The sequence below is a fragment of the Tachypleus tridentatus genome, chromosome 10 (assembly GCF_004210375.1).
Source record: "Tachypleus tridentatus isolate NWPU-2018 chromosome 10, ASM421037v1, whole genome shotgun sequence".
NCBI classification, from domain to species: Eukaryota; Metazoa; Arthropoda; class Merostomata; order Xiphosura; family Limulidae; genus Tachypleus; species Tachypleus tridentatus.
In genome coordinates this window covers 163339262-163365450 of record NC_134834.1, presented here as the reverse complement: position 1 = coordinate 163365450, position 26189 = coordinate 163339262, and the positions used below count along the sequence as shown (strand labels likewise).

Sequence of the window (26189 nt, the reverse complement as noted above, 5' to 3'; positions counted from 1 at the left end):
AACCTTGACTGCAACTGAGTTTTTCGGTCAAAAATGTGGTAGCCTTGAAAGTGATTAAGATTGCCGAAAATGTATATTATTTAAAAAGTACTAAAGAATTATCGATTAATAACGGCTTATTAGATTTTTTTTCTATAATTGTAATTAAGGTAAAGAGCCAAATAGGCTTACGGGCAAGCCTTTACAAATACATTGCTTAAAACAAGTCCAAACAGTTGGAGATCACTTATTTGTAAACAAAACTCTTGACATTTTCCTGCCAAAAACTACTTGACTTAAAAACGGATATTGTATTTTGGTTCAAGATAGACATTCTAAATTTATAAAGAATGGTTATTGAATTGACAAATCGGAGTATACTTTAGGGTGACTAATAATTTGAACGTAATAAAGATATTCTTGATCAATCCTGCTGCACTGTGACAAGTCTGCAGACTTAGACGGCAAAAGTTGGATCTCGATACCTCTAATGGACAAATCAGAGACAGCCCATTTTGTAGACATATACTTAAAAACAGTAAAGCCAATGTTGATCTACTAATTATGCATTTTTAATAAGACCTTTTTTTAATTGCGCACAACTCGCTAGTTCCAGAATAACCTGTACTTGTAACTGACTTGTTCACTTTTGGGCTTCAATTTGTGTATGAGTAAGCTCACATATGTAGGAGGATTTTGTTAAAATCTTAAAATAATTGGAATAGACATCTAGGGCCTGTTCTTGTACACTCATCCTAGTCGTGGAACTTAAATTTCTATGTTTATTCACATGAATTACCTTTCTTTTAGGATCTGATGTAATCATTCTGTCATTTTATAAATGTGATCATGTGAAAGTTTAAAGTTTAAAGACTGCCCTCGGCTACGTGTGCGTGTGCTGTATGAAAAAGCTAGAGTTCTAAAAAGCATGGTAATATGTGCACAGTATGAAAAGATCTTTAAAGAAAACGGTCTTGTGTGTGCGCTATATGAAAAAGCAATAGCTTTAAAGAGCTTAATGATATGTGTTGTATGAATGTATTTTACTTGCGTAATGTTTATTGAGAAAGAGAAAAAACAGCATATAAAATAACTTATATAGAAAAATGGGCATATAATACAAATCAAGTATATGTACAGCTTGCGGTAATATCAAGTTGCTAGAAATACTGTACGATCCGACTAGTAGGACCGTCTGTCTCAATTATATCTCTTTTGACACTCACACCACTAAAAGTGCTCAGCATACACAACGGTACATGAAAGCTCAAATCTTGGATCTTCCGATACACATCCCGTCACGCTAACCCACTCTACTACTAGTAATTATATAAAAGCTCTCTAGAAAACTTGTTTGGAGCTATAACATTACAAGAAAGTAGACACTAACGAAAATGCATTGCTGAAAATAAGCCTCATTATTTTATTTTTTTAATGCCATAAATTACTTTCGTTAAATATTCCAAAATATTGTATTTTAATTCAACAAAATTGTTTTATTACAATATTTGAAAGATTATTTTACTTCCCTAGTTTGATAAATTTATTACATCCAATATGACAAAAGTTGACCATTGTTAGGTAACCTCTATTATCACACCAAGTCTAATGAAACACTACTTATACAAAATTTATACGAACTACTTACAAAAATTTGTGTGAAATAATCAAGATAGAAAATATTTTGACAACTTTACGCATACAATTAAACTTGTACTTTTATCAAGTGAATGTAAAATCGTCATACAAATATAAATTAACGAATTTATATAAGACATGGCGAATTATCTTAGTTCGGGCTTTCTAGTCACATACAGTCAGTAATGCAGACCCAGGCAGTGGGAAAACAGAACACGTGTGGCAGATAAAACCAATTTTTCAAGCTATGTTGTCCATTCTGCCTTGCATGGTAAGATACGCACGATGCTTTAGAAAAGCAAGGTTGATAAATCTACACAAACGTGCTTACAAGCGCTCTCATTAAGAAGAGAAAATGGCCAGTGCCCTTAACCCCCAGTAATATTGGTGGCCACAGGGGAGAGACTATTGTGCAAAGAACGAATAGCGAACGTGCAGAGTGTGTATAGATTTCAACATTATACTTGCAGAATCGTGAGAAGTGGAAGACAGATATCTATACCTACACGCCTGTTTCTGTCATTTGGGCTCAAATTAAACTGTCTTTCTTGTCAATAAAATTAATCTTTCTTTTGTGAGCGGCGAACATAATATTCTTGGCTTGATAATAATAATAAGAAAAAAAAAGTCACCTAGTAAATATGTAAGAGATATTGAAATAACATCACATTAAAATATTCACAACAACAATAATTTGATCAACTTCGCTCTTTAGTTACAACCATATTTTAGATCGGCACGTGACCATATTCAGTTGTTTGGTTTCCTGAGAAACTGCTTGAAGTTCTGGACAGCAAAATCTGGTATAATACATATACATACATATATGTTTGTGTGTGTATGCACATGTATCAAACTGATAATACTTATCAAGAAACTACTGTTTTATCGCAGATAATTTCTCGGTCTATGTAGTTTTATTCTTTTTAAAACAGTAACAGTTTCAGTCATGGCATACTGTATTTATATGCACACGATGGCATTTTTCGAGTAAAAAAATGAAAATACTGTTTCGTGAAAGAGCCGCACAAGTTTAATACAAAATAAATCAGTTTCATAAATAATAGATATCCAAGTCACACCTAAACGGTCACGCCTAATATCATTTACAGGGTTTTCATAAAATTGTTCTACTTCAAAGAAAAAAAATAAACAAACCGAAATACAAATGTTAAGTATTAAAAGAAAAAGGATTTTGAACTTTTAATTTCTTAACCTAGTGCAGAGTAAACAAACAACGCCATAACATTATTCACACAATTAAATCGGTTTGGGTTACAATATAGTGCCCCATATCAGTATTAAATATACACAATCATTTCAAGAGGTCTAATTATTTCTTTCGTTTGCTAACCCAAGCTGTGCTGATAAGCCTTGAATAAAGGAAATTAAAGTTCACAGCAGCATCAAATAATATATTAGGCCTCTACGACATGGATTCTGCCTTATTTTTGATGAAAAGCAAAAAATATATATATATAAACAAAAAACTGCACACAAAAAACACGCCGATACGATAATGTTTTACGTCACTTTGAACATTAGATAAGACCCCGTTAAGTAGCTCAGTGGTAAGTTTGAATCAACACTTACAACTCTACAATTGGGAATTTGATCGACGAGACACTCGCGTCACAGATACAGCCTATTGTGTAGACTTACAATGAACAAAGAGAAAAGCAATAACTATTGCACTTTCAAACTATGCAAACATTTCGTTTTCTCTTACAAAATCTCGTTTACATTTACCTGCTGATGAAAACAACATTTTAAGATATGCTGTTGTTTACTCCAAAGAATATACAGGCAAAATCATAACATATCTGAGAGAGATGCCTAAGAGTTTACTACAAATATTCATCGAGGATTAATTATTGATGTAACTAGTAATACATAATTATTATTATGCTGGCATCATTTCTTCGAGAATGAAAATTTACTGTATACAAAGTTATGAGACTAAATTAAATCATTGGAGGTATCTTAAAGCTACTTGCTAATATATATATGTATATATATGGCTGGAGTTTATATGTATTTGTCTAATGTTAAGGTTGTGTTATGGTCGTCTACTGTTAATTAAAATGCTATTACTTATACTTTTTAATACTATAAACACGTACTGTGTTGTTTTTAGGCTTAGAATTCTTTTACAAGACTTGGTGGTGGTAAATTCGAGGATAATCGAACAACACGCTCTCTACTTGCTTTCAGAATTAATTATATATGTTCGAAGTAGTTATACGAATGTACAAGAAATGTTTTACATTAGGGATCATAAACATTATATATAGTTCTATTGTTCTTGTCAGAATTTCAATAGGCTTATTCGATTCCTTTAGAACTTAGTTGACAAGCCAAACAATCTTGCTCTATTTCTCTCACACTAATATGCCGCATAGAATTCACTTACACTTGTAGCGAGAATTACCGCAGTCCTAAACTGTTCTTCCAGCGATCGTCTGGTCTTTCTTCAAAATATCCTCTGTTTCTTTTGTCAAAGTGCGCTCAAGCTGATTCAGTTACTTTAAAACCACTCTTTGACAGAATAAATTCTTATTTTTTTCTCTTTTTCTACTGTTAGTCTTATTCTAACATGTTAAACGTTAGGCCTATCACTTCTACCGAAATTAACTTTACGCCGAACTTTTCCTTCGCCATTACTTTACTTTACTTCTCTTTATTGTATTTGTCTGCTGTTTCCCGCTCATCACATACTATTTATGTTTATTACAGGGGTCTGCTCGCTGTTTTCTCAACGTCAATGAGTTAGTTACAAACACAACTTCCAATAATCGTCTGCTTTCAACTTTTATAATAAAAAAAAACTAAACAATCATTCAATATCCATTCACAAAATATACTAAATAATAATATCTACATTAATGCATCTTATATCACGACAGTGTTCGTTTTTAAAATTGATTGCTCGGGTTCGTTTTTTAGCGGCGTACACAAATGTGAAACTATGAATTATTGATTGGTAAAATATTTATATTATAGTAATTACGTACTGAAAAGTGTTATTGATAATTTTGTGCCTATGTTTGTTGAAATAAACAGGTTCGTAATATTTAATCATACCCGAATTGTTCAGAAGTTACAATGAATTATATTTTAATAAAATACATTTATGAGTTCAACTTGATTTTGTTGTAGTACTTATATTTAAGACTTATTTCATTCAGAGCGACAAGTCAGATCCATCTAATAACGGGAGATTCGATAAATTTTACTACAAAGTAACTAAATGTTCTTTTTAAAAGCTGGAATATTGTTCCAGACAAAAATTTTCACGTTGGTTACTTACAATGTTAACTCCAGATTTATCAGCAATAACTAGAACTATTGATATGACTGGTAATTCCCCAGTGAAATTTATGCGAGATTATCATCTCTAGAGGTCAATTAATCACCAGTAGAAAGAATTTGTATCTACCTTTAGATACCGTAGGTAACCTTATAAGAAGACAAGGTGAATTTCTAGGCGAGTGACACTATAATATTAACGCATTTACTTAAAATTGCTTGTTAATATACAGGGTGTTCGGAAAGTCACTGTGCACTTATATATTTATTAGCAGACAAAACTGCACAGTAACCTTCTGAACACCCTGTATTATTATCCTTACATGTCATATTATTTACTAACTCCAATGACTCTTAAGCTTGAGAATCTATAAGTCTAAATTTTGGAGGACATTTCCTGTTGTTAGCACACGTCAAATAGCCTATTATGTAGTCCTCATATGAGGAGGTGGTAATTTACGGACGGTTGACATAATGCAAACAACAAATCTATTGTACAACTTTGTGCTTACAAGGAATAATTTTTATAACGTCTCTGCCATAAAAAAGTGACATTAAAACCATATGATTGCAAGCATTTTTACAACATTTGTACGAATGTTTTGTAAGGATGTAAGGACTCTTAAAATCTTCAACTACTTTCTTTCAAATTATTCTGGCTCGTCTACAAAAAAATGTGATTACCCATAATATAAAGTTGCTACAACAATATTTTTTATTAATTATGAATTTTTCGTTTCCTCACTAAAGTATTTTAGGTTATTTGTGACGATTAAAGAACTTCATGTCAAAACCTGAAAATATTATCGTTTTTCAAAGACTTGGTTTTCTCTACCATAACCATTTTTAATGTATAAGATTGCTTGTAAATATTTCTAAACCTTCGTGATAATTCACTAAAATATATTTTTTATAAAAGCATTCAAACGTTTATGAATTTTTGTGAGAGGTATTTTGTATTTTCTAAACATCAGAAAGACCCAGCATGACCAGGTGGTTAAGGCATTCTACTCGCAATCTGAGAGTCGTTGGTTCGAATCCCCGTCACACTAAATGTTCTCGCCCTTTCAGCTGTATGGGCTTTATAACGACTACAGTTGATCCCACTATTCCTTGATAAAAGCGTAGTCCAAGTGTTGGGGTGGGTAGTGATGGCTGGCTGTATTTTTTCTAGTCTTACACTACTAAGTTAGGGACGCATAGCGCAGACAGCCCAAGTGTAGCTTTGCGTGAAATTCAAAACAAACCAAAACATCAGATATTTCAAAGCTGTGGTATAATAATCCTTCATTTATAACTACTAACTATAAGTAGTGCAGCTAGTTAGCGCCACCTGCAGCCTGTTATAAGGCTTCTTTTAGTAGAGGAACAAAACTGTTTGACAAGTGTAGGCTCAAATCTCGGACCACTTAATCTGTAGCCCACGTTAATCACTAGATCACTCTAGGTCCTCTGGCTAAGGATCTTATATAATTATCTATAAACTTTAACATGCTTACAGGTAAATGTAGTCTCTCTATTGGTGATATATGCAATAACAATCCCTAACTAATAGATTAGAAGGAAGACAGCTAGTCTACAGCCACTAATTGATCTTTAGAGCTATACTACTGTTTGACAAATTAGTGATTTTTAACCATCACTATTATAGCGAATCAACGGCCTTAAGTGAATTTCATATTTTCAAGGTGAAAAAGTGAACTTATGGGAAAGTTACAAAAGCTATCTGTCATAATCCCTAATTTTGAACTATTGACCAGAGGGAATGCAGCCAATCAGCAGTACATAGTCCTCTACCATCAACGCCAAGGAACTGATTGACACTCTTACAACCCTCACACAGTTTGTTTGTTTGTAATTTTGCGGAAAGATACACCTGGACTCTCTGCGCTAGCTGTCCCTAATTCAACAGTGTAAGACTAGAGGGAAGGCAGCTAGTCATCACAACCTACTGCCAACTCTTGGGCTACTCTTTAACCATCAAATTATAACGCCCTCACGGTTGAAAGGGAGAGCATATTTGGTGTGAAGGGGAGGCAAACCCGCGATACTCAGATTGCAAGTCGAATGTTATAAGCTCTTGCTCTTGGCCATGCCGTGCCATCTCATACAACTTAATGTACAGACAATATTTTGTGTTATCAGATGGACTTAAACCCAGGTCAGCAGTTCCAATATATAGAGCTCTACCAAATGGCTAACCCCCACCAAAAGTTTAATGTACAGTGAGATTAGACACCCCTGCTGGAAATCTAAGAAACAAAATATGTATTTGCATATTAAATATCATTCAGATATATAGTTTTCATACGTCTGAGCTTTGTCTTAATGCTGCGTTCTGTTACTACTTTTTTTTATGGATATTTGTTAATACTTTCTTCTGAAGTTGGAATTCTCACATTAAGCACATTTATTTTACAAATTTGGCCCGGCATGGCCAAGCGTGTTAAGGCGTGCGACTCGTAATCTGAGGGTCGCGGGTTCGCATCCCCGTCGCGCCAAACATGCTCGCCCTTTCAGCCGTAAGGGCGTTATAATGTGACGGCCAATCCTACTATTCGTTTGTAAAAGAGTAGCCCAAGAGTTGGCGGTGGGTGGTGATGACTAGCTGCCTTCCCTCTAGTCTTACACTGCTAAATTCGGGACGGCTAGCACAGATAGCCCTCGAGTAGCTTTGTGCGAAATTCAAAAACAAACAAACAATTTTATAAATTCTCATGTAGTTTAAAAGAACTAAACTTGGCCGAACGTTTACCGGTGTCTTCATTTCAACCTTGTTCTGACATGCTACAAAGTTATTTTAAAACGAGTTATAAGTAGAGTATTTGATAACTTACTTTTAATGTCATGCAAGTTAAAGTGCATTAATTTGTAATTTTGTTTTTAATATTACAGTACGGCAGAATTTAAAATGTTCAACCAGTAACAGAAATCTATAAAAGTTAGGATCTTAACTGTACACATGGGTCAGCTTTTCGAAGCGTTGTTTTAATCAATATGTAGAAACTTAGTTGTATATATTTTAATATACTTTATATAAATACTATTGGAAGGGCTTTTGATATCAGTTTTCGTTTGAAATGGTCATGTGTGTGTGTATACACACACATACATACATACACGCACGCACATCAACAGATCGTGTGCAATGTATGCAGTTAGAATCCTTGATATTTACTAAAATAAAATATCCTGAAGCTGTTTTTCTTATTTTATGAATCTGTTTTCATTTTCGTCAAGTATGTTTGTTTTATTTAAGTTTCTTTTGTTTGTTGTTTTTTTAAAAATTAAACACAAAGCTACACAATAAACTATCTGTGCTCTGTCCACTACAGGTATCAAAACCCAGATATGCTGCTTTGCTACTGGGGGATTTTAGTTTTGTGTAAAAGGAAAGACTACCTATACTAGCAGTCTCTACTTCAGAAATTGTATATAACAATATTTAATACCAATTCTTGACCTACTATTTACAAAGGAATAATAGGATTGACTGTGACATTATAGCTGAAAGAGCAAGTGTTCTAATCGTGAGTCAAGTGCTTTGGCCATCGGGCCATGCCAGGTCACCTCATCAGGATAAATCACGGCTTAAAATTTTGATCTGAGTCTAAAGAAAGATGCGAAATTTTGAAGTTTAGTATCATTCAGAAAATTAATACTTCTATCTCAAAATGTTTCATCAGTTCAGATACTAAATGTTTTACCTACTATTTATACGTCAACAGTCATTTTGAAATTTCGCAAACCCCTACCTTCTAGAAAAGGTTGTATACACACTATTAAACTCACCCAATCATTTTATACATTTTATAAATGGCTTTAACGACTCTCCTCATTAAAGACAATAATTATACTCATTCTATTGTATCTCATGAAATTTTTTTACGTGATTATTTTACGCAATCAAGCATGCAAACTGAAGTTACCTAATCCGGATATCCTTCACCAACATGCCAGTTCTGCCTCTCAAATTCTACCTCAGTTGTCAATAGATGTCAAACATATATTGACAGCAGATGGAGCCACTTTGCTAATCTGTTCTAAGACATTAATTCTGTGGTCATTGTAAATATCGATTCATCGTGAAGAAAGGTTTGTTTTGTTACTTCTAATTTCACGTTTCTTTATACAGATCTAAAACAAGAAACGATCTACGTTACAATTAAGACAACACATTCGATGACACAAATTTTCAGTGCAGGAATTTCTTTCTTAACGATGGTGTTCACTTTACTTTGTCATTGAGAGTTACAACTTATGTTAGTAACTAATACCAGATAGAGATACCACATGTACAGTATTTGTGATATAACTACTCCAATCATAATATTTTTGCAGCTAAATTTTAGGTGTGTAAAATTAAGAGAGGTATGAAAGTAATAAATACTGAAGCCATTTGTAAAGTTGTAAGAAACAAAAACACTCAGATAAATAAAGAAAGTATCGACTGACCATAAAGTACTGCCTACCATTTTACTGTCGTATTTTATTTATTTCTGATAGCGTTACATTGTAACTTAAGCTGTGCTTCTATTATATAAAGCCTTAAGACCCTCCATACACCCCAAGTACGTTCGTTCATAAAATGGGATTTGTCCCAATTTTTAACACAACACAATACATTAAATATTCTACATATATTGTCGGATAGTTAGTTATACGATGAGAATAAGTTAACGGTACAATTGTCTGTTAGCAAGAAGAAAGATTAGTTCTACCATATAACATTTGGCAATGTAATAAACTTCCATTACTCTTCCAGATGTTCCGATGATAAGGCGACACATGTTTCGACTTGTTGTAGAATCTAGCAGTAGCAAATTTGATCTGAAGTTGAATTCTTTAGTTCCTATGTTGCTCGTTTCTGCTTTTAACTTACTGTTGGATCCTTTTCACTTGTTAAATCTCTTCAACTGCTATATGTTCTCAAGATAAGCTTTAACTGGTTTACGTAATATAAAACATTACATTTATTTTGTCATAATTTGAAAACGTTACGAATCTTAATAGGGACATAAATCACAAAATGACTACACTCTACTACATTATTCCCACTTCATCGTCACATAAAATATTTATTTACCTGCTAACGTTTTATTTGTTTATTACTGAATACAGTTTCTTAAAGGTGAAAGCAAAGCAGAATTTGTTAAAGAATTGTTCACTATTTACACAAGTTTTTAAACTTTTTCCGAAAAAAAAATTTAAGTAGGATATTTTCCTTCCTTGCTACTTTGGAATGAAATAATAAAGTAAAAGATGTATTATACAAATCCTCTAAGCTGGAAATATTCCAATTGTTTGTTTGCTTAAAGTTGAGCAGAGAGATCCACAATGGGCTATCTGTGCTCTGCCCATTATATGTATCAAAGGCCAGTTTCTAGCGTTGTAAGTTCGCTTTGCCGCTGAGCGCTTAAAAACAACGAGAAAAACAACTACTAAACTATCCAAATACACATGCATATACAGAACTAGTCACAGTGAAACTGCTTTTTAACTTTCTAAATGAAAATATGTTTCTGAGGAACTGTGTTTGGCCTGTCTCTATGCTCTTTCGTTTCCTTGTTAGCGTAGAGTCGGCTGCGTATCTCTACAGATAAATATATATTTTAAACAAACACGTACAAACATACAAATGTGTTCATATTTCTGTAAAGACTGTGTTTGTTAACTATTATGTTATAATCCATATCACTTTGTCCCAAAGCGAATATTTCTCACGTACGTGTTTCGAGCCCAAGTACTAATTAAACCCTGTAAACCCAAGTAAACCCTGCTTAGTGTAATGGAGAGAAAAAAGTCTTACTAGGGAATACGGGCCATTTTTTTATTAATTTTTGTTTCAAACGTTCAGTCGCTTACTACAATGTTCTTTAGGTTCATACGGATGAGCGCTATGATTAAGTATTGCAAGGACATGATGGGTGATTTAGACAAAAAGGTAATATGCGTGCATTGTTTTACTCTGTTCAACAACAACGAAAAAAATTAAACTTTGAAATCAACTTGCAGCAATTCATATCTGATGAATAATTATTGATATTTGCGTTATTAACTTTCTATTAGGAATTTTAAGTGTAAAACAACTCTGGGACCGTGACTTGAACCTAGGACCTCTAGATAATAGAGCCAGTGTTCTAAGTGAGTTATCACAAGAAGCCGTCACTACACTCTCGGAAAGCTCAGTGGTACAGCACTGGTTCTGTTACCCAGAAGTCCTCGGAATAAGTCCTTGTCACAGAGCTTATTTTCATTTATCAGATTTTTCACTTAATTTAAACACTGTTTCATTGTTTCCTCTTAGAAACTGTTGTAATAATTATTATACTGTGGACACCTCTTGCTTGAGAAGCGTGATTATAATAAATTATATTTAAGGTTTGTCCAGAAGAAAGACGTACTTCAGTATTTCAACCATACTCTATTCTGCCACATCTATTGCTAACGACGTGTTTCGCTCAGTTCGAGAGCTCATTAAGTTTCAATGAATATGGCGGCGGACATAGCACGGTTAAAAGAGTATGATGCACTCTTACTCTCTAGAAAACTCTAAAGAATTATATAAAGAATGTTGTTTTTTTAAATGAAATAATCCTAAACCTATTGTCTTATGACAATTGTAATTGATTAAACAATTCCTAATGATTATATTATAAATTTTATTTTGCTTTTCTACTTTGACGTAAAGGCCTAATTCGTTCCTTGTTTCGCCTAGTAAAGACTGGTCACAGGGGCATGGATAAGCAAACTACAGAAATGCAGTTGAAGCTTTTTATAATAGAAATGCGTATGTAATAATTATTAGGAATTGTTGAAATGTGATGTCAAAGTATTGTTTGTATATATGACAGTTAAACAATATTTCTAAGTTTGTCCTAACAAACAGTTACAAAGTGTTTAATTTCTAAAATGGCATACATGAAATATGCATAACCCCTATTCCTAACAAACTGATTATATTAATATGAATTCTTAGGGAGTGAATCTCACTAGTTGCCACAAAATTGGTTTCACTCTAAATAAGCATCTTGTAAGGTGCATATTTTTTGTTGCTATAAACTTTATTTGATTTGTGTTTAATGCATTAAAAGGTTAAAAATTAGCAGCTCAGCATACAAGTATTTTAAAAAAATCAGAATAAATTTAGTAGCTCTCTTTAAAAAAGATAAAATTACAAATACATACTTATTTGTTTGTTTTGATTTCGCGCAAAGCTACTGAAGGTTTATCTGCGCTAGCCGTTCCTAATTTAGCAGTGTAAGACCGGAATTCAAACCCGCAACCCTCAGATTACGAGTCGAACGCCTTAACCCACCTAGCCATGCTGGGCCTGATATATATTTAAACACGAAAATTAATTAATAAAAGAAAAAATTGCTCCAAACTTAGTATTTTATGATAAGAAACCAAGAACAAATTTAATAACTTGAAATTTACAGTCGTTCAAGAACTGGGTAAAATATTTGTTTTGATTGTAAATAAAAATTTACTTTCTAAATAGATATGTGATCATTAAATGACTTTCTTACACATAATAAGTTATTTTGTTTATTGCTCTCCAAATTTTCAAAGGTATATTCAATATTGTAAACAATCTAGTTATTTTAATAACTAATCTAAAATAATGCACTATTTATATAGATCCCACCAATTTCTTTCTTTTTTTTTTGCACAGATCATACGAGAGATGGATATTTTCCTATGAAAATGCAGAAAGTTTACAAAAAAATTAATCCATTCTTCCAGGACAAACGTGAAAATTATTTCACAGATCATACGAGAGATGGATATTTTCCTATGAAAATGCAGAAAGTTTACAAAAAAATTAATCCATTCTTCCAGGACAAACGTGAAAATTATTTCACAAAAGAATTTAGTTATTTGATGAAAAGCCCCCCCCCCTCATCACAACCTATGATCGTTCTCTCTAATCAACTTATTGATAGCAAAAAAAATAATCTGTTCCTTTTACCAACAGGAAGAAAACAGAACTAAACATAAAGCCAGATAAATATCTCCCAACATGTTAGCAATCATAGAAGAGACTGATACAAACATTGCATTTGTAAGTTTGTTTGTTGAATTTCGCGCAGTTACTCGAGGACTATTTGCACTAGGCTTTCCTAATTTTGAATGGATAGACTAGATGAAAGAGTGCCAGCTCTTGGGTTACTTTTTAACAGCGATAATGGGATTGCTCTTCACATAATAACGTCCTTTATTCACATAAGAAGCCATCAGTCTTTTTTCGTTTGTTAGTCGTGTGCAAGATTCTCACAAAATAGCTGAGCTTTCTATTACATCAGAAGACGAGACACGTGTATTTAAAACCTACTACTACTGAAAAGCGGGAATGAGTTACTTTTTTTGTAATAATAAAAAATAATCTTCTATAATAACGGTAAAAAATACGACAGAAAGACAAATGCTATTTTAATATACAGTCTCACAGACAAATATACAGTATGCTATCCTTGTCAGGAAACCTCGAAGTAACCACAGAAACAAACAGACAATATACAATTTTCATCAATAAGTCAAGAAATAAACTGACAAATAAAAAAAGATATATTACATTCACTATTTAGTCAAGAAAAAGACGTCAAAAATTCAAAAATATAACTTAACAGACAAACGAACAATATGCTCTTTCGATGAAAAAAAAACTAATCTCCGAAATAAGCAGACGGTGTGCTATTTTCAAAATACAATAAAGAATATACCATCGCAAGTAACCATATAATATGGCATTTTCATAAGAAACGAATAACGTAATCTCGCAGATAAACAGAGAATACGTAATTTTTCATGAATAAACAAAGCATATAACCTAACACATAGCGAAAACATTGTTCTTCGTGATGACGGAAAACCCACTTGAAGTAAAAATGCATCTCAAGACGGTTTTCAGGCTAACCTGAAGATGACCTAAGAAGGTAGAAAGGTTATTCTCTGTTTTAATAAAAGTTCCAATACCAGCCGTTTTGAAAAACATTGTTATCTTAGACAACCAAACATTTAATTAAATAGACAATAAACTATTGCTATTAGAAATAGAAGAATATGACCTTTTACAGAAACGGGCAACACCCTTTTTCATTTGAAACAAGAAATGAAACTAATATAAAACTACCTAACTCTCCCTTATACAAAAAAGTACTAAATAAGCACAGCTGAACTTAAAAACAATGGGTTGGAAACTCTTATAAAAAGAGCGGAGTTGTTACAATATTCTTCTATCATGGAACAAAAAGGGTTTTTTTTACACAAACAGATAGTTCTTTTTTTCCGTCTTAAAGCATAAGAGAAATTCTGTCTCAGAAACCCAACTTTCCCTGTCTAACAAATAACTGAAAAAAATACCGAAACAGAAATATAATACAATTTTCTTCTATTTGAAAGCTACAAAAAATTTCAATACAAAAACGTGTCTCCATGCATCACAGGTAAAAAACGAGAAAAAACAACAAAAAACACCTTTCGTCTTCCATCCTTATATAGGGAAGGGACTTTGCAACAATTAATCTACTCTTTTTTTTCCACACCACAAACTGATAGAGAGCTTTTAACAATTTAAGTGAAAATGACACTTTATCAACGAAGAACAAAATATATTCTGTAAAAACATTCATCTTCAAATTTGCGCCAGAGAGAATACAAGAGACTTAAATACAGATAATATTCCCTTCTCGCAAAAAAACATGCTAGAACTCTAGACTTTACAATAAACATATGCAACTGTTCTCTTCCACAAGGAAACGCAGGTTCATTCTATCACAAATCAGACAACTTTCCTCTTCCATCACAAATTGTTCACGATGGAGAACACGTTACACAGAAATGACCAAATTTACTCTTCCCTTAATGATCCAAGATTTGATAGTTTGATAATACTCCATCCTAATTCCTTTTCATCTGTACCTCAAACATTGAAATTTAGCCAAGTTTGATTTATCTTTTCTCATCTTCATTTCAATCAACTTTTCCGTATACGTGCACTTGTACGTAAATGCTTTCAAGGTAAAATCAAATCAGTGGATTCGCTTTAGGAACTTGCATAACTATTCACTACTAATATTACAAATGACTCATTTTCTGTCTTTCTCTTGCAAACAATGATAAGATTTTATTTACTAATTAAGTAGCATAATTTGGTACCAGTAATCATATTAATGACGTCATCAGTACCATTAAGCTGAAGCAGTTTACAAAGCAAGCTTGTTCCCATCATATTTAGTAACGTTTTTAGTGGCTGATAAATCAGCAACTTAAATGGGTGCGCATCTTTGGTCGATATCTTAAACTCGAATTTGCGTGACTTATGTTCAACTTTTTCTTCACTGCAGTCATCACTAGTTGTTTTTTTTAAGTTTTCTTTTCAATGCTGATTATTCGTTCAATAAAAACTCTCGACCTCTCAGGAATGTTGGGAAATGTCTTTTCCCTGCTAACATGTGCTAGAACACTTATAGAAACTCTGATAGGGACTTAAAATCGATTTATTCAAGTGTAATACTCAGAGTTTGCATCTACCTACATTGGTCTACATGCAACCGTATAATAACAGACGCTCTACGTGCATGCGTTGCTCCATAGAAGAAGAGTGTATTTCTTTGACTGAAAAAAGAAACGTATAGGAAAACCGATCAGAACTTATCCATTTGTGTTTCGTTTGGGTCTTCGACGATTTGTACTGCATTCCTTTGGTAATAACACAGTCCATTAAAATAAAGACAAATTCGTTACCATTGTCTTGTATTTATTTACTCCCATTAGACCATTCTTTCGAATCAACAGTCAATTTTTTTGTGTTTGGAAAAATAGTTGTTTATTATAAAATAATCGAAGAAATATATTAATAGATGGAGAACAGCTCAACAGTAGGTAAGATACCACATAAAAATAATTTGCGAAGCAAGAGTGAATAAAGGTGAATTATTTACCAGCTAAGATATAACAACTAAAAAATAATAAGTTTTACAAGATGAAGGTTAACGTAAACAGGTTAAATAAGAAATGTTTAAATATGTTTAACTAAGATAATATTTATTTTGTTTTTATATTAAAAATAATTATTTAAAATTTGTTTTTTCCATTTACATAAGGCCAATATGATTGTGTTTGGGATTGTTTTCTTACTACTTTTTGTGTTTGTTTTTCAAATTCCTATATGTATTGGCCTTCGTTTAAAACATTTCTATTTCTGTGGATGTGTAATATATCTAGATGGTTGATCTCTCTGCATTGTGAACTTCAAATCATGGACTATTTTCTCGTAGCTGCTAATTTTTAATGATTTACTTATAACAAACAACGAAGTATATATATGCACACATACACACATGTTTGAATACGTCATATTCAAACTATTTCAATCATATAAATAAATATGTCTCATATCAGTCACAACCAATACAAATTCATGGAAAAATAGCATGTATCAGGATTGCATCTTGAAATTGTTTGGCGCTCACATGTAGAGTTTGTTTGTTTTGTATTTCGCGCAAAGCTACACGAGGAGTTTCTGCGCTAACCGTCCCTAATTTAGGAGTGCATGACTAGAAGGAAGGCAGCTAGTCATCACCACCCACCGCCAACTCTTAGGTTACTCTTTTACCAACGAATAGTGGGATTGACCGTCACGTTATAACGCCCCCACAGCTGAAAGGGCGAGCATGTTTGGTGTGACGGGGATTCGAACCCGCAACCCTCAGATTACGAGTCGAGTATGTGAACAATTGGCCACGCCGGGCCCATATGTGGAGTAATGACGTAGAATTGATCATATTTAGGAAAAATATGTGAAGCTCTTTTCGGTCATGAAAATGTGCTAAGATCAAATGTTTACATGTTACGAAACAAAAATGTCCCTTGTACTTAATAACATTGAAAAAAAGAGGGAATATTGATCAACTTGGGAAACCAGGACCACCCACAAAGAATTCTTCAATAAGTCATCCAAATAATAAAAAGAAAAAAACAAAGGTCGCGCTTTGAATCAGTTCAAAATCCATGAGCACAAAAGTCATTGACAAAAACGTCCATGTGCATAAACGAATCTATGTTTCGAAAAGCTACACAAACCACTGTGCACGAGTTGCTTCCACAACATATCTGTTCGACCGCTGCATACATTAAGTAACTAGAAAATGAAGGAGGTATTTGTGTTATCCCATACCAAGAGATACTGGCTGCACTTAATACTTATAGGTTTCTGTGCGATCAGATATTCAAAACAAACGTCGAAAAGTGTCAATTTTGTACGTTAAGTTAACACATAGAAACGTGTGCTTTAAACATGATAAGTTCTTGACAGGTAGAGCATGAACAGACATGGCCACATGGATCATGACATGATGAAGCATGACAATCATTTTACTATAAACATACTTAACCTCCGTATATATATATATATATATCAATGGAAGAAAACCATGGTAATCGGACTTGTCGCACGTCATAAAACTTCGTTTTTATTATCAAAGTATGATTTAACCTTAGCAGGTCTCATGATATTTTGAAGCAGTTATTGAGTTTACGTAGACGTACCAACATATAAAATTCCGTACTAAATGCCTTTCGCCAGCTGAATAAAAGTAAGAAATTTTATGACGTATGTTCGTGTAATAAAAATGTTACCGTTCTAAAAACAACTGTGTTTTATTTTGTTCAAGTTAAAAATATTATATTTCTCAAATCTTGTTCTCACTTTTCTATGAATTCAGGATAGTTGAGGTCTATTTTCTTTTGATTGTCGGCCATATTTAGAATGAGCTGGAATAAAAACGTAGTTTGAATATATCTAAAGAGATGATATTGTGCTACTAATTTGATTGTTTCACATCTAAAATTCCATATTTAAAATGTCAGAAATGACTTGCAGAATTCGCAAGAAAAGTGTCTTTCAAGTCATTTTCCTGCCAGGGTTTCTTTCATTGACGCGCACCCAAAAACCTAAAAACGAACGACTTGCAATCTAGTAACGAGCCAGATAGTTTCAATCTAATTCTTTAGTTATTAAACATTCATTTTGGGGAAATAAAACAGCTTAGACCCGTCTGGAGACCAGCGAATATAGTCTCAGAAGTCACGGGAGATTTCAATTAACATGAAATAATGTATACGACTAAAAGGAAGACGTTTAATTGGTTAATTGAAATTAAATTGAAAAATATCACTTTATTGTAATTCTGTTCTGATACTGACAAACGTGACTAAAACTGGAATACCGAAGATGACGAAGAAAGTTTTCTGGACAAATAGCTCCAGCTTTTTTACGTTGCAGTATTCGTAGATCCCGTTATCGTGCGGTCAACTTCGCTTTTGGGACAAATAGCAAAGCTATATGTATCATAAAATTAGCGAAACTTTAATAATATAATAATGCAAGATATAATAAACGATTTTACTCCTCCGGGGCTCAAAAATAAATAAAACGGTTTTTGAGCACTAACAACAAATTAGTTTCTAATTACGCAGACCCACGTCTATTTTATAGATCATACGCATAAAACTATCAAATTCCTAACCGTATATATATATATATATCATATTTATTGCTTCATTTTATAAGCATTAAAAACGTTTCTAAGTACAAATATTCAGGTCTGAGCTCCATTTTGCGAGCATCAAGGATCTATTACGTTTCTCAAAGCACAAGTTAGTGAGTGTTACAGCATTCTCGTTTTACATGATTGTGGCTCGACGCTGAGACGTTTCCTACACGCAGCAAACTGATCATAAAGTGAGCTAAAAGGTTAACTGGACAGCAATCCCTAGTTAGTCACGAATTTAACAACTGAAACAACCACAACGTCTTTATCTCTTAACATGAAAAACTTGTTTCTAGATATAAACCTATCAGGTTAACTAATTAGTTAATAAGAAAATAAAATAATACGTATTATTAACTGTAACTGGTATTGCTAAATTTTAGCAGTTCTTACGGTAGAACTGTTACACAGTTGACTCAGAAAATCTCCTAACTACGTATAAACGAGTTATATTGAAAAAAAATATAATGTCCTGAAACTTTACTTTTAATACAGACAGAAACAGTGAATTTAAAATATTATATTGTATTGCAGGAATGATTTTGTTGTATTTGTGTTTAAAGATATTTTTAGTTGTATTCTGTCTTTATAGTTTCTCTTGGAAGCTGGGAAGAATGGTGGACATACGACGGGATATCCGGTACGTTGCCTTCTTATTTGATTATAGTATAATTCACTGTAAACTGAAATTTACAACACAGAAGTAATAACTCAGGCTGTTTTCGAAGGATGGACCTGTAGAAGGAAGATTTTCCTTCTGAAAATTCTCGGTTTATCTGGCTTTCTGTAGATGTATATCTTCATCTTACTTCCAAAAATGTTTAGGTTTCATGTTTCTTCTAGAAGAAAGATATTTTTTACAGAGGTGCAAAAATTATCGAATTTCTGTAGAAAGATCTTTCTTCCAAAAGTACGTTGGTTAACGAGTTTCTTGTAGAAGGAAGGTTATACTTACAGAAGTGTTTAGGTTATAGTTTCCTATCGAAAGGATATCTTTTTTCCACAAGTACTCAGGTTATCGAGTTACTTCTTTTGTGGTTTATTTAATTTTTAACACTACGTGATTTTTTTAATACAACAAATCTGGCTCTTACTAATGACTATTTATCTAATTATATAACACTGGTAAGTTAAAAATGTTTATCTTTTTCTATACTATAGTCCAACGATCAAGATTTCATTAAAAATTTGACCTTCGTTATCATAGAATATTGTGTGAACTTTTGTAGTTTTAAATTTAAAAACTATTGTTACAAGAACTCCGTAAAATCTGGGCGATATTACTCCTAGAAACATCGATGATGAGGGAGCCTTGTCGACTTTTATAATCCACATATGAACTAAATATTTGTTTCTAAATTACAAATGAACCACATTGATTCCGAGTCCATCTCATTGTAAGTTACTGTGTCCTTATTGACATAAGTCATACGAAAAAAAATGTCAATGGAAATACGATTAATTCTATAATTAACATACTAATTACTGCTGAATTACATTCACAAATAATGTAACAGGCAAAAACATAAACTACTCAATTTAATGTAATATTTAGACTACATGCGTCAGTCATTTAATAAAAAAGTAGTCTGAATGCTGGGTAGTGAATTAATTCCGTCTCCTCACAGCTAGCTGAGTAAAGATTGTTTTCTCTGTCTTTCTATCTCCATAGAGCTATAAAAATTTAATGAAACGTAAAATGTAATTTTGTACCATTGGATTAAGTATATTCACTAACTTGTTTCAATGTAAATTACTCGAATGTATAGTTTATTTATTGCAAGTTAATACCCTTGCTTGTAGCATTGTGTAAGTATAAGAAAATTAAAGAAGTTAGTTTACAGAAAACCGATTTTATTAGCAAAGTTCTCTAGCTTTTAACTTTTTTTTTTCGTATACACGAAAATGCGACAGCAAAATAATTTTACATTGTCTCTGTTGTTTACGATGAAGCGTTGTTGGAATACACAATATTTCAAACAAAGTAACTGAATATGTTTTTGCATCTCAATGACTAGAAAGTATCAGATTGAATCTACTCAAAACTAGTATTATGTTATGGTACTTAGGTTGTGTTTTTCTTATCATAAGTAACCTGTGGTTAAGTAAGCATCTGAATAATAACATACATATATATATATATTGTTGATACTGTTTATACACTGCTGGCCAAAATCTTAAGACAATAAACATAAAGAAAAAATATGCATTTTGCGTTGTTAGACTCAACCATTTATTTGAGTAGAGCTTCCAAAGATTAAAATAAGAAAAGGAAAATAAAAATAATAAAACAACTTTTTAAGCATTTAATAGGAAAAATGTGAACACTATGAAATTAGCCTAAATACTAGCTGGTCAAAAGTTTAAGACCATACTGAAACAAAGCGTTAATCGGTAAACACGTAATGAAATTTAATCATCTGTGTTCAAGCATTAGCGTTGTCAGCACCTCCCACTGACATCTCCTGTGTTACATTGGGTGAAAACATAGCAAGGGCTAAAAAGTTGACAGAGTTTGAACGTGGCAGAATTGTCGAGCTTCGAAAGCAAGATCTCTCTCAATGTACCATCGCTGGTGAGATTGGGCGTAGTAAAACTGATGTTACAAATTTCTTAAAATACCCTGAGGGATACGGAACGAGAATTTTAAGTGGTCGGCCCAAGAAAATTTCGCCGACATTGAGCAGGAGGATTCAACAGGTTATCCAGCAAGACACCAGCCGATCGTCGAACCAGATTAAGGCCCTTACGGACGCAGAATGCAGATCAAGAACAATAAGACGGTATCTACAAGAGAAAGGCTTTGAAAACCGTAAACGTCTTCAAAGGCCACGCCTCCTTCCACACCACGAAATAGCTTGGTTAAACTCTGCTGACAAGCACCAAACATGGGACATAGAGAAGTGGACGAAGGTTTTATTCTCTGATGAGTCCAGATGGCTTTCAACATTACTGGCACGATAAGGATATCCCACCGGAGCCATTTTCTACACGACACAGTAGAGGAGGTTCCATCATGATCTGGATTGTTTTCTCTTTCCATAAAACAATGGAGCTTCAGGCTATACAAGGGCGTCAAACAGCAGCTGGCTACATGGGCATGTTGGAGAGAGCATCCCTATTGACTGAAGGCTCTCGGTTGTGTGGAAATGACTGGATCTTTCAGCAGGATAACGCTGCAATTCACAATACCCGCAGGACAAAGGACTTTTTCATGGCGAATAACGTGATTCTTTTGGACCATCCAGCATGTTCGCCCGAACTGAACCCAATTGAAAATATTTGGGGTTGGATGGCAAGGGAAGTCTATAGAAATGGACGTCAATTCCAAACATTGCACGATCTTAGTGAAGCCATATTCACCACTTGGAATAACATTCCAGCCAGCCTTCTGCAAACGCTTATATCGACCATGCCCAAGCGAATGTTTGAAATTATTCGCAATGACGGCCGTGCAACTCACTAGTGAGACCTCTTGTTGGGCATTTCCTACCCTGTTTAGGACTTCTTTTTGGTATGCTCTTAAACTTTTTACCAGCTAGTATTTAGGCTAATTTCATAGTGTTCACATTTTCCCTATTAAATGCTAAAAAGGTTTTTATTTTTATTTTCATCTTTCGAAGCTCTACTCAAACAAGTTGTTGAGTCTAACAACGCGAAATGCATATTTGTTCTTTATGTTTATTGGCCTGAAGATTTTGGCCAGCAGTAAATATATTATTCTAAATTCTTGAAATGAAGCCGAATAAATGTTTCTTATTTTAACAATTCAGTGGTAAAACTTAATGTTAGAGTTTGTTTGTTTTTGTTAAATTTCGCGCGAAACCATCCCTAATTTAGCAGTGTAAGACTATAGGGAAGTCAGCTAGTCATCACCACTCACCACCGACTCTTGAGCTACTCTTTTACCAACAAATAGTGGGATTGATCGTCACATTGTAATGCCCCACGGCTGAAAGAGCGAGCATGTTTGCTGTGACGGGGATTCGAACCCGCGACCCTCAGATTACGAGTCGATTGTCTTAACCATCTGACCATGCTAAGCCTTCACTGTTAAAAAGAAATGTTTTCTTAAAAACGTTATGTTGAATCATACAAAATACCCCCTGATAGCTCAAGGATATGTTTGAGAGCTGTAACGCCAACATTCGAGGTTCGGTCCTTGTGATGACTACAATACATAACTAATTTTACACCTGTACAGTTAACAAGCAAATAAAAAAAACGTGAAAATATTAAACCTTGTTAGGTAAGATCCCAAATTTTGTCAAGGTAACAAAATATTTCAAGTTATTCTCCTGCGAGTATATAAAGACGAATCGAATCCTTTAACATAACTTTGTCGCATCTGATTTGTGAACAAAATTTTAAAGAAACATGGAGTTAGTATTAACTGTGTGTATATATTCATAATTTTATTCTAGTTTTTATAACTTCTAATGTTTATCAATTATAAATTAATCGTTGGTATGTAGCTGAAAATTTTACTTTCGAGTCTTCTCACACAAAAAAAAATTAATATAAGTTGTTTACGATTTTGGGGTTAACTCCTTTCCTAGTACGTGCGATATTTCTCAATAAATGTTTAATATCACTTTCGTTATCACGCAGTGAAGCAGTGGTAAGATTACACTTACAACGTTACAATGAAGTGCCCAGTTTCGGTTTAAAATTAGTGTTGCGTTCATTTAATTAAGGTACTCATCTACTATTAGTAGTGTTAAAAGATTATAATTTTTTACTTAGCATCTTGAGTTTATTTCGTTTCTTACTCATAAAAAAAACAGTTTTTCATATTTTTATGGAATCGCGTTAAGCACTTGTATGATTATTAAATTGTATTTAATCAACACTAACAATAAAAACCTTCATTTAAAGCACAAAATGTGTTAGCAAATAAATTATGTTTATTTTACCACAACATTTATAAAAACTGTAATCGAAGTTAGGTAAAAGATATTCATGAAAGTTTTATATAAAATTCATTTACGATTGATTTTAAAGTATCGGTAATGCAAAATGATAATAGTCAACACTTATTTAAGGTGTTAATTCTTTTATTGAAGGATCATTTAAGGTTCTAACTCGCTCTAATAATAAGCGGTCATTTAAACCTTTACCTCTAATAATGAACAGTTACATAAAGAAGTTGTAGGTTAAATAATAAACAATAGCTTAAGGTTTTATTTAGAATAATGAACAATCACCTAAGATTTTAACTCCTTATTTATTCTAACAGACATACATTACATGTCGTATAAGCCCCCAGCATTCTTCATCTTGATAAAATGTTTTAAACAGCAAGCAGATAGGATGTGTTAGGATACAAACACGCACACAAGGGGGTGGTCAATAAGCATGCACGATATCTAACTCGAAACATAATGAGAACGACCGATTTGTGTTGTCAGCTTTAACAGTTGAGCACAGCATGCTAGAAAAGCGCAGAATAAACCCCAACGGCAAGTAGCTCTTACTCAAACTTCACACAGCAAGGGTCAATTGAAATCTCTTGCATGCTCTCTTGAAACTAGTAGTCTTTTGGAATCTACACAGGAAGCATAAGTTCGTGAAATCAATGTTGTCATGAGATACAAAAAATATAAAGAGAGCGCGAGATGCATCCCCACCCACCCTCAACGCTACGTTGACACAAAACAGCTTTATTCTGCCTGTGTAAAACAATTTTATGACCTGCGTATACTGGTATAAGAGTTGTTTGAGGAATAAAAGATGTCTTATACGTCTAAAAGGTTATAGGTGAACATAAATTCCCTGAGGCGTTTATGAATATCGACTTCATTGTTATGCGTTAAATACAAAATTATTCAAAATTAAACAGATAAGATTTATCATCAGGCAAAGAAACAAAAACACACACGCATTTAAATATACTTAAAAAGAGTTAAACATATGAAGCAATCTTTAAGTTTGTTATTTTTAAATACATGTGCATACATGCTATGTTGTATAATTCAACTGAAAAAGAACATGCAATTTAGTTTCCACCATTTTTAAGTAAACGTTAATAAATATTCATTTATGATTTATTTGTTTGTTTTTTAAAGTTAGAACACTACATACAGTTGAAAAGTTTTACAATAGCTAGAAAAATATTTTGTAACTTAAAGAAACACGACAAAAGATTTATTTTCTTTACTAATAACAACATTTACTTTCTTACTTGTTTAGTTGATTCCTATGTATGCTATATATAGCATATACGTGATTTGGAGTTTACCTAATTCTGATAAATCTCACGTTGTTATTTTCTGGAAACGATTTGTCTGTTTCTGAATTTCGCGCAAAGCTACTCGCGGGCTATCTGCGCTAGCCGTCCCTAATTTAACAGTGTAAAACTAGAGGAAAGGCAGCTAGTCATCACCACCCACCGCCAACTCTTGGGTAACTCTTTTACCAACGAGTAGTGGAAATGACCGTCACTTTATGACGCCCTCACGGCTGAAAGAGCGAGCATATTTGGTGCGACTGGGATTCAAACCCGCAACCCTCAGATTACGAGTCGAACGCCTTAACAGGCTTGGCCATGCCAGGTCCATTCTGGGAACGAATACTTTGACCACATTTTGCTTATTTCAGCTTTCCTGATATTTATGTGTGTTTTTCTTCCCGTTTGTAAACGTGCATAAAAATATGTAATAGATCTCAAAGCATTAATTGGTCCTAAGAGAAGTTCTTGAACGGTTTTCAATACGTACTTATTTTTGCACCATTGGTTGCATTTACAAGAAAAGGGGTGAGCGGAAGTATATCGACTTCAAATTCAAAAGAGCATAATTTCCATGTAGAGTATGTGTTCTTGATTACTTCCCCTCTATCTGTAAACATGTACGGATTTTTGTTATGTTCTAGCTTTTACTATTTTGACCAAGGAAAATCTCACGATTTTCACAAAAAAATATTGATAGCACTCAATATGGAACTTGATATGAAACTTCGGTGTCAGAAATTAGTGTCCTCTCCCCCCACTAACTTCTCTACAAGAAATCTAAAGATTGTACGATTTGTAAACGTTTCCGAACAACAAAAGTCTTACAAAACTTAAGTAGAAAACTCTACGTAGGTTGTTGTTCAACATGATTAGTGACCCTTGAATAAAACAATTAGCAATAACTTTACTCGAAATATTTCCGTTTCATCGGAAAACATAATATTAAATATTACATTCTTTCGACAGTTGTTCAGCTCAAATTCTCAAATACGTTCCTCATTAAGTAAAGACATAAATAAGTAGATGGTTAAGTGTGTAGATGTTTCGAAAGGTAGCCAGGCATGGTCAGGTGGGTTAAAGCGTGCGACTCATAATCTGAGGAACGCGGGTTCAAATCCCGGTCGCACCAAACATGCTCGCCCTTAAGCCGTGGGGGCGTTATAATGTGATGGACAATCCCACTATTCGTTGGTAAAAGGGTAGCCCTAGAGTTGGCAGTAAATGGTGATGACTAGCTGCCTTCCCTCTAGTCTCACACTGCTAAATTAGGGACGTCTAGCGCAGATAGTTCTCAAGTAGCTTTTCGCGAAATTTAAAACAAACCAAACCAAACAATTTCGATAGGCACATAGATAAAAGGCTCATGGTAAGTGTTCTTGTTTGTTTGTGTTTCTTTGAATTTCGCCCAAATCCACACGAGGGCTATCCATACTTTACCAGTGCAAGACAAAAAAAGGAAGGCAGTTACTCATAAC

The 26189-nt window shown here is 33.5% G+C and overlaps 1 protein-coding gene across 2 annotated transcripts in view; it reads left to right on the top strand.

Moving 5' to 3' along the window:
* Nucleotides 1-26189, top strand: part of LOC143230820 (carbonic anhydrase-related protein 10-like) — a 181622-nt gene that overhangs the window by 20378 nt on the left and 135055 nt on the right. For both annotated transcript variants that reach the window (XM_076465005.1, XM_076465006.1), the window contains exon 2: nucleotides 19075-19122. In XM_076465005.1, the coding sequence (XP_076321120.1) occupies nucleotides 19075-19122 (48 nt within the window). The remainder of the gene's footprint in view (nucleotides 1-19074; nucleotides 19123-26189) is intronic.